At 34.3% G+C, this 9,854-nt stretch overlaps 1 protein-coding gene and 1 long non-coding RNA gene across 3 annotated transcripts in view; both read right to left on the bottom strand.

Moving 5' to 3' along the window:
* Positions 1-4,382: 4,382 nt before the first annotated feature.
* LOC149906724 (cilia- and flagella-associated protein 52) overlaps positions 4,383-9,854 on the bottom strand; it is a 24,997-nt gene continuing 19,525 nt past the window's right edge. For both annotated transcript variants that reach the window (XM_090104906.1, XM_090104905.1), the window contains one exon: positions 4,383-4,797. In XM_090104906.1, coding sequence (XP_089961032.1) covers positions 4,618-4,797 — 180 coding nt within the window. In that variant the 3' untranslated portion in view covers positions 4,383-4,617. The remainder of the gene's footprint in view (positions 4,798-9,854) is intronic.
* Positions 9,040-9,854, bottom strand: part of LOC149906727 (uncharacterized) — a 1,152-nt gene continuing 337 nt past the window's right edge. The window contains exons 2-3 of the long non-coding RNA XR_016457002.1: positions 9,596-9,769; positions 9,040-9,255 (exon numbers count right to left, since the gene is read on the bottom strand). This is a non-coding gene — a long non-coding RNA (uncharacterized LOC149906727). The remainder of the gene's footprint in view (positions 9,256-9,595; positions 9,770-9,854) is intronic.

The following is a 9,854-nucleotide window of genomic DNA, read 5'->3' as shown; positions in this document are numbered from 1 at the left end:
GACGGCGCCGCGGGCTGCTTGCTGCCCGCGCACCGCGCAACCTCAAAGGTCGACAGCCTCCCGGAGTAGAAAATATTTATTAACTTTTGAACTACCGCACGAGCCAAGCGAGCGAAGCGAGCGAATCACGGCAGCGGCTGGCGTAAATATTCAAATAGGTAGCGAGGAGCGAAGCGACGAGCGAGTTAGGTTAACTTTTGAACTACCGCACTAGCCAAGCGAGCGAAGCGAGCAAGTCACGTCAGCGGCCTGCGTAAATATTCAAAGAAGTAGCGAGGAGCGAAGCAACGAGCCAGTTAGGTTAACTTTTGAACTACCGCACTAGCCAAGCGAGCGAAGCGAGCAAGTCACGTCAACGGCCGGCGTAAATATTCAAAGAAGTAGCGAGGAGCGAAGCGACGAGCCAGTTAGGTTAACTTTTGAACTACCGCACTAGCCAAGCGAGCGAAGCGAGCAAGTCACGTCAGCGGCCGGCGTAAATACTCAAAGAAGTAGCGAGGAGCGAAGCGACGAGCGAGTTTGGTTACTTTTGAACTAACGAACTAGCCAAGCGAGCGAAGCGAGCAAGTCACGTCAGCGGCCGGCGTAAATATTCAAATAGGTAGCGAGGAGCGAAGCGACGAGCCAGTTAGGTTAACTCTTTAACAATTTATTATGAAAAATGAAAAGTCACTGCCCGCTATCGATTAGACACCTCAAAATGATGAAATTCGGGGATCACGTTTCAAGAATTTAACCAATATTTGAATAAGTAATTTATAAACAGTTTCGACTGACTGTAGAATCGCTGTTAGCAGATGTAACAAATGGACAGGAAATTCGAATGCATTTTCAAATGACTGAAGATTTCTGCCCTGGGATGAGCCGCGAGCTGCTTGCAGCTCGCGCACCAAGCACCCTCGAAGGTAGACAGCCCCCCGGAATAGAAAATATTTGAATGGGAAATTTATAAGCACTTCCGATTGATTGTGGAATCGCTGTTAGCAGATATTAACAAATTGACGGGGAATTTTTATGCATTTTCAACTGACTGAAGATTTCTGCCCTGGGATGAGCCGCGAGCTGCTTGCAGCTCGCGCACCACGCACCCTCGAAGGTAGACAGCCCCCCGGAATAGAAAATATTTGAATGGGAAATTTATAAGCACTTCCGATTGACTGTGGAATCGCTGTTAGCAGATATTAACAAATTGACGGGGAATTTTTATGCATTTTCAACTGACTGAAGATTTCTGCCCTGGGATGAGCCGCGAGCTGCTTGCAGCTCGCGCACCACGCACCCTCGAAGGTAGACAGCCCCCCGGAATAGAAAATATTTGAATGGGAAATTTATAAGCACTTCCGATTGACTGTGGAATCGCTGTTAGCAGATATTAACAAATTGACGGGGAATTTTTATGCATTTTCAACTGACTGAAGATTTCTGCCCTGGGATGAGCCGCGAGCTGCTTGCAGCTCGCGCACCACGCACCCTCGAATTTAGACAGCCCTCCGGAATAGAAAATATTTGAATGGGAAATTTATAAGCACTTCCGATTGACTGTGGAATCGCTGTTAGCAGATATTAACAAATTGACGGGGAATTTTTATGCATTTTCAACTGACTGAAGATTTCTGCCCTGGGATGAGCCGCGAGCTGATTGCAGCTCGCGCACCACGCACCCTCGATGGTAGACAGCCCCCCGGAATAGAAAATATTTGAATGGGAAATTTATAAGCACTTCCGATTGACTGTGGAATCGCTGTTAGCAGAAAATTATAAATGGACTTGGAATTCTAACACATTTTCTAATGACTGCCCTATTGCTTCAACCCAGGGGCAAAAGGGGCTCGCGGGCTGCTTGCAGCCCGCGCACAACGCACCAGCTAGTTATATATATATGTATATATTGTATATATAAATATATATTCAGATAAATAACAAATTAAAAAGCGATAAAAATTTGGATAATAAAGATATGACAAACATAGTATAATAATAACAGACTCTTTGACCTATTTAAGAGATATTTTCTATTTTTACCAGTAATATTGGTTTTAAAATATTTTTTGTTATCAAAGTGACAACCCTTGTACGTGTACTAACCGTAGTCTTTTCTCTACATTTCTTTTCCAATCAGCAGGATCCCTTTGACGTTTTCTTGCAAAACGATTAGTAACTGGCGTTGGGCTTATATCCATTGTTATGATTTTTATCAAATAACGAAGATTTCTGTGTCGAAAAACAATAAAAACGGGTCACGAAACACAACCGAAACACTAAGAGATGCAATTAGACCATAGATCAAAATGAACACTTTTGATTGGCTGATGTCAAAAGATTGCCAGGTTTGAATCTAAACATTTACAGGTGGCCGGATTTGATCCTAAGTTGCATTTACCATACGATGAAAATATAAAGCAAGATAGCCGGCTTTGAAACAAACAAGTCGGTCCATTTTATTTTATTCAAGATCTAGAGTGTTGCTACATTCATGGTTCAAATTTAGTAAAAATAGCAGATAGCCGCCTTTGACTCATATAATGTATTAAATAAAATGGGTTCTCACGTTTTAAAAACATCAAAAATCTTATTAAAACTTGAGATTTCGACGGATGAAAAAATATATGTGGCACCACGTCAACTTCTGAATAAAGTGACAGAATCAAGATGGCGGAATTACTAAAAACATGCTCAAAACATAATTTGCTGTGGCGCTATCTGTAGGCGTAAAATTTTAGTTTCAGTTGCTACAACGCCAGGTAGATTGCGGGAGTAGGCTTAGAACTAATATAATATCGAAAAACTTCGATAGACGAGTTAGCCCCCCAGACGACATTATAAAAATCATAACTTATTCAATGGCAGCTGAGAACATTTCCATACAAATGACAGACAATAGCTGTAATTTAATTATAATAATTGTAGTATTTAATAAGAAATATATGTATTAATTAGTTTTCATTGTATATAACTCCACTATTGTATAAACCCATAGAAATCTAAATAACAAGACACATAGAAGTGCTATAATGTCATAATTCGTATGAAAACCGCTGTCGCCAAAATCAACACATTCAAAGTTCAAACCGAAAGCTAAACAGTACACACAAGTAAACTATGCCTTTTATTGGACAGCTTGATTTTAGTGAAAACTAACTTAACTATTAAATTAAGCTTTTGAATATGTATTACGGTTTATTTTAGAATAACATCCCTAAGAATATGAGACTTTTTGCTCCAATACGAACAAACGTGGAGAATGGTCGACTGTGTCATTCATTGTTATTTCGATTACTATGGTGACACTCGTAATACTTGTAAATATTCTATAATTTTAAGGAAAAACGGCATTATTTCTAAAAAAATATATTTTCCGATGAAATATTATTCCTTTATAAGTATAATTACAACTTGTGGAAGAATTTCCGCAATGGGAATTGCTGAAACACACCATGTATACACTCATACGTCTCCAGAGCAACTGAACAGTGACGAATGCAACTGGTGATGTGAAAATCACCTGAGTGGCGACAAGGTCACGCACGCTTACGACTTCTAGTGTCTTGTTATTTAGATTTCTATGTATAAACCTCATTTTACTATGTACTACTTTATAATAAATAAAATTGTTTTATATCAGGACATATTGTGTTCCCATATGCAAGTTACAATGTAATAGAATTGTACAAAATTAAAATTAAAGACAATTAGAGCATCATTTATAATATTTTACTTGGCTTTATAGGTTTATCCCTAACATAATATGATGAATGAACATTGCACCAGTACAGAAGTAAAGGATTGTCATAATAGTTAGAAACAGCGACAAAAACCAGAATACTATTACTGGAGCGTCTCATTCTATCACAAAAACTTGCGATTCGAGATCGCATTATGGCCCTAAAATCCGGGATTTATGTTTCGTATTTACTGTATCTGTCTAACTGTTGCCTCATGAAAAAATCAAATCAAATCAAAGATTTTAAAAGGCGTTCAAAAAGCGTTTACTTGAGTATATTATAAATACAAAGCTTTACATAATATATATAATTTCTTCGGAAACTGAGCTGGTCATTAGGTGTTAAATAAAAAACGTAATATTTTTTATGAAATGTAATAAATAATTATTGATACAAATGCAGTCTTTTATTATCCCTCAAATTATTTGGGATCACTTTTTGTCCCCACTCCCGCTGACGAATTCTTTGCTTGTTGTTCGAGTTGGTAAATTGTCTGAAATAAAAAAAAATGGTTTGTAATATTTTGTAATCTATACTTTAATACAAATATTATAAAGCTGAAGAGTTTGTTTGTTTGAACGCGCTAATCTCGGGAACTAATGGTCCGATTTTGAAAATTCTTACGGTGTTAGATAGCCCATTTGTCGAGGAAAGCTAAGACCAACAGGAGCGGAGCACTGCGGTTAAAACCGCAGAGCACAGCTAGTGTGATATACATTTCTGGTTAAAATTCTAATGCATTTGGTTTATCATGAAGAATAACCATAAAAGAGGTGCCTGTTTCTTTGTAATAAGGCTGGCTGTGGCAAAAATAACTTCTATATTTTAAACTTACAACTTAGTTACCTATGCCATATATCTCGAAAGTACAGAGAGAGACGGTAGAGGACTTGTTCTATAATAAAAGTATGAAGTGAAAATAAAAATAAATCAAACAATTACCCGTAGGTCTACAACATTTATTAATTTTGGGCGTAGTTTTCTTCGCTTCGCTCACGTTGGACCGCGCCGTGTCGCACGGACAGCACGAGTGGACGCTGCTGCGGGTTGTGTCCATTGCTTCTATCTTCTCTGTCTGTTGTCAATATAGAGATATTTTAATAATAATTATATATAAAGTAAGAGTTTAATAGACTGAAAAGTTTAGGTACATTAGGTACATAAACACAAAGAAAAGGCACATTTAGAATTTAAACACAAAATGTGGAAAAAAGTTCAGAATTTTTCTTCATTTATCATAATCATATTACTAAATAGTAAATAGTAAATACTAATCGAAAGCACATTAATATGATACATATACATATAATACCATAGTAGGTATTCGATTATCGAATACGTTCAGGTATTTAGAAAGAGAGAGAACATCGAACCTTATCGACATAAGACACTGCATTGAATTAATTTTAGATTTCAGCCAATGATATTATATATAGAAACAAGAGGTAGATACGTCATCAACGCACCAAAACTGATTCCGTGAATTGGTCCTATTTGGGACCAATGCAATCAGTCAGATTGTCACCGGTCCCAGTGAGCGTATATGCCGATAGGTACATTAAAGTTGACGAAAATGCCTTCCTGTGTGTTCAGAAAGTGCACGTATTCGTGCAAAAAAATAAAAAAAGATAAAGGAATATCATATCACAGCAAAATATATTAAATTATTACAGTTTAAGAGTAAAAATAACAATTTACAATTCTTTATGAATGACACTTGCTTGACACGTGTATTGAAATAATGAAAGGGATAAAACATTGCTTCAATCACTAGTGTGACAAAGCTAGCGTACACTGTGTTCAAAGATTATCATGTAGATACGATTATTGAAAATAGAACGGTTATTTTATTATAGACTACAAGCCCGCATAGGACAAAAATATGGGTCAAATGAACCACCAGGGGACATATCTAGAACGATAGCAGAGCAAAAAATAATAAGATTCATCACTATGCCGTCACTTGTAAGCTGTCCAACTGAGTGCAGATGAGTATTGAAAAGTACAGGTAGACTCGGTAAATTTTGGTCATATATTTTTGTACGGCATTCTTAACCATCGATAGATCCATTAAAAATAATAAGAAACCGCTCAGTGCCGTACAAAAATGGTGGTCCACCAAGTCGGAATTTTTATTTAATTTCCGAGAGTTACCGGGGGTAAATTTGGTCATTTGACCATCCATGTACGGCATCTGTGTCATACTATTGCTATACTGCTTTTAATCCATTATTCCGCAACGCCGTACAAAAATCATGGGGACAAGGGGAAAAAATCGAGATTTATAATCCCCTCTCTTTCCCCACTCCAGGGGGTCATTTGACTAAGTACGGCTTCGGTTCCAAAACATTATCTAGCACTCAAAAGTACTATTAAAAGCAATGCCGTCAAAAAATAATTGTTCTTTTAAATGTATACCAATAATCATCTTAATTTCATCGAATTCTTGATATAAAGAGCTGTAAGGTCATTTGACCCTGTACGGGAACTTTTTTTTAACATGATATTGTAAAATTCAATTGTTGTATAGTATTGCCGTTCAAAAGAAACCGTTCTAAAAAAAGTTATAGAGAAATGCAAAACCAGAAATTTTGTTAAAGTTTAAACATAGTATATTAATGAAATATAATAGTTTCTACACTTTATCCGTTGTTTTAAATAGTATTAACATAGATAAATTAGGAAAAAACGATGCCGTACATTTTTGTGCAGACCACATCTTTTAGGCTGATGAAAGCGACGAAAGCTACAATTTTAAGGGTGCTTTATGGCCATTTGATACAGTACGGCATTAACATATTTTTACCCAACTACGGCAAAGCAAAAGGAGGGTTAGGGTTGTTTACAGGGGGGTAACCGGCATCTCTTATAGCAAGCTTATTATAACATTACTATGTCTTTTCGTACCGTGACACCCTTAACGCAAGCTTGTTGCAGCGTTAAACTGATTTTGTTTTTCTAGCAATTTTGATGACGTCACTCGTAATAGTTCACTCAATTATTTGGACCGGTGCGAACTGCGATCTATTTGACAATTTGACAGTTATCAGATAATAATAGAACTTTACATCGGCTTGTTCGAAGAAAAGGCTTCAAACCTTTTGATTTAAGAAGAATCGTGTACCTAAATAGTAAACAAGTGCGTAATCATCACGAGTCCCTATGAGATATGGGGGCATCATATGAACAATTTGAAAATACAATATAACCTACAGATTTATCTGTGTAAGTACCATATAATGTAAGTACCATACCCAATGCAAATCTATTTAAAAATACGTCTGTATAAGTACACATTCTCCACTTGTTATTTCTCTGTATAATAAAATGCAACTCTACTTATTCCCTAAACATAAATTTTATCTAATACTTAATGTAAATCTATAAAAGATTGTTTATTATTTCTTCATGATTCAATATATTTTATCATGTTATTATTTACCTATATAGAATATAAGACTATAAAAGTAAATCTACACTCAAATACACTACCCATATTATACTTATGTAATCTGTTGTTAAGGATCTCATTTAATTTTGAGAAATAAAACCATTATTTATTTCCAGATTCTACAATCAATTCCGAGCACTAGGAATAAGATTACCCAGAGTAACCATATGGAAGCATTGATAGTATTCAAGAAGCCATAGTGCCAGCGCAACATGAATATATTTTTTTCAATAGGAAGCAATATCATACTTTAAATGTTTAAGTGCAATAAAAAACATTTATAAATCCAAAATCTTTATTTAGTCCTTTTTATTTATTTATTGACAAATCATTTGCTCCTTTACTTCTCTTGATATCATTTATATATAAAAAAAAAAAGTGATAAAACATGGAAGTATTCGAAATTAGATTCAATTCTATTTAGCTTAAATATTTATTAAAAACAATTAGGTAGATATATATAACTCAAATCCAAATTTGCAAGTAAATAGCATATTAAAAACACCCTTGATTAAAAAAAATTAAGTTTTATTTATAGTACCAGCCTTTAAAACTTAAAATGCAATAAACAAAAACTTTATATTTACATCACAATGAATAATTCCTACACTAATAGATTAATGGTATGCATGCATAATAAAGAGTAGATAAATAATTTAAAAACTTGCAGTACTTATGTCACAGTTGACAGATATATACTACGTACATACAGTTAGGAAACTAAGCCCCCCCCATGAAATTATGACGAATAGCTATAGGGCTGTTACTTTTTGATATTTAACCGACTTCAAAAATAAAGGAGAAGGTTTGATAACCTTCTCCTTTATTTTTCAAGTCGAATTGATATTCGGCCTGTATATTTCTGTTTGCTTTTTTTCACAGTTGATTTTGTGGTAATTTGGAGATTAAAACCCGTTAAAATACAAAAATGGTGTAGCCTAAATATGAATTTACAAGAAGAAACAATCCGAATTAATACAGCTTGTAAAAGTAAATCCGTTTTTATCAGTGCTATATTTCGAAATCTAGTTTTGTTATGGACGCCGAAGGCTATTTAATGTACCTAAATTATTTATAATGCTTGATATTTGTATTATACATATATTCAATAATTATTTTAAACCAGAATTTACAATACTTGTATGTAGGTATACCTACTAAATTATTTTTAAAACGATAAATTAAATTAAATTAAAAAACACAAAATATGCAAAAATAAATTAAAATTATTATTATACGAGCATAGAACCTCTACCTTTTTGTTTTAGGAAGAAAAAGAAAATAGTTTGACAGGCTTAGTGCTTGACAAAGTGGAGACGCCACGTATCGATAAAAATACAATAATTATAATATCTATCTTTTTCTTCCCTAATATTTACGTAATTATGCACATAAATTTAAACAAGATTTTTTTAAGGTCTCCTTTTTTTATATTTTCGTGCTCTTCTAGATTGCGTAAAAAATAGATGCGATCTTTAAACAGACTGGACTCCTAATAGGTACTATTTGTAGCTATCATTTTGATAGAAAATATGTCAACATAATATAAAACTCATACTGCCATATCTATAGAAATTAAAAAATAGTCTCTTTTTAACTTGTAGTCAGAACTCAGATATGGTATTTACAAATATATTTATTGAAAGGGCTACAAACTGAAACAATCGATATTTATTTAATGTGAATTGACATCACTTTAAACTTTTTTCCATACTATATTCAAAATCTGTGGATGTGTCACCCGCTACTATCGATCCCCCTCAATACCCTTGTAAACACGCTTGATGGGGGGGGGAGCCATTTCGAACATTTTGTATGAAGTTTCCTTACTGTATGTATCTGTATATTGTGCTTATGTATACTTTTAATTTCATTTTTATTAAACTTAAAATGAAAACAATGTAGGTACTATATTAAGGTACAATTAAATTTTTACATTTTCAGATGTATGATACAAATATGAATATTTTAAGTGTAGACATGGTGGCTCCTCCCCCAACTTGAAGTTCTCACTACCACATGATCATCTCCCAAGCCGGTACTTCCTTGTTCAATGTTTGGGCAAGCCGGCAATCAACACAACTGTGAAAGATAAATTGGACTTAAACTGATTGTTTGTTGCTTTAAAATTTAATAAGTACATTTAATATGTATACTTTTATTATTAAAGGGCTTGTCATGGTGTATGTAAACATCTAAAAAGTAGTTTTTTAAACAATGTCGGTATGGTTTGTTAAATACCTTATTTGTTAATAATTTTTCAAGTATTTCAACGTTTTAGTTGTTTATCTTACAATTCTTAATATTGTATTAAAAAAAACTTAAATGTGTAGGTACCTACAATGCCTTAGAAAACTTTTAATATAAGTAGCTTCTAAACAAACATAGATAGGTTTGCTTATAAATCAATATAAATATTTACTTTTGACCAGCTGCTCTAGTTTTTGTGAACTCCCAAATCATTTGCACTTATACTTTCAGAGAATTCTATCAACTTCGTCTCAGCATAACTTTTAACTCGTTGGGAGTTATTTATGTACCTTTGTCTTTGTAACTTCAGGGTCAAGGAGCTTCGCGCACTCTGCACAATGTTCTGCTGCAAGTTAAATAAAAATTACTTCAATTAACAATAATCAAAACAGACGAAATCATGCAAAAACCAATACTTTATTCGTAAAAAT

This window comes from Colias eurytheme, chromosome 8, assembly GCF_061535395.1.
Source record: "Colias eurytheme isolate Ceu_HAF_F1 chromosome 8, ilColEury1 Martin Lab GWU primary, whole genome shotgun sequence".
NCBI lineage: Eukaryota > Metazoa > Arthropoda > Insecta > Lepidoptera > Pieridae > Colias > Colias eurytheme.
Note: the sequence above shows the minus strand (reverse complement) of the source record. Positions and strands in the feature narration are given on the sequence as shown.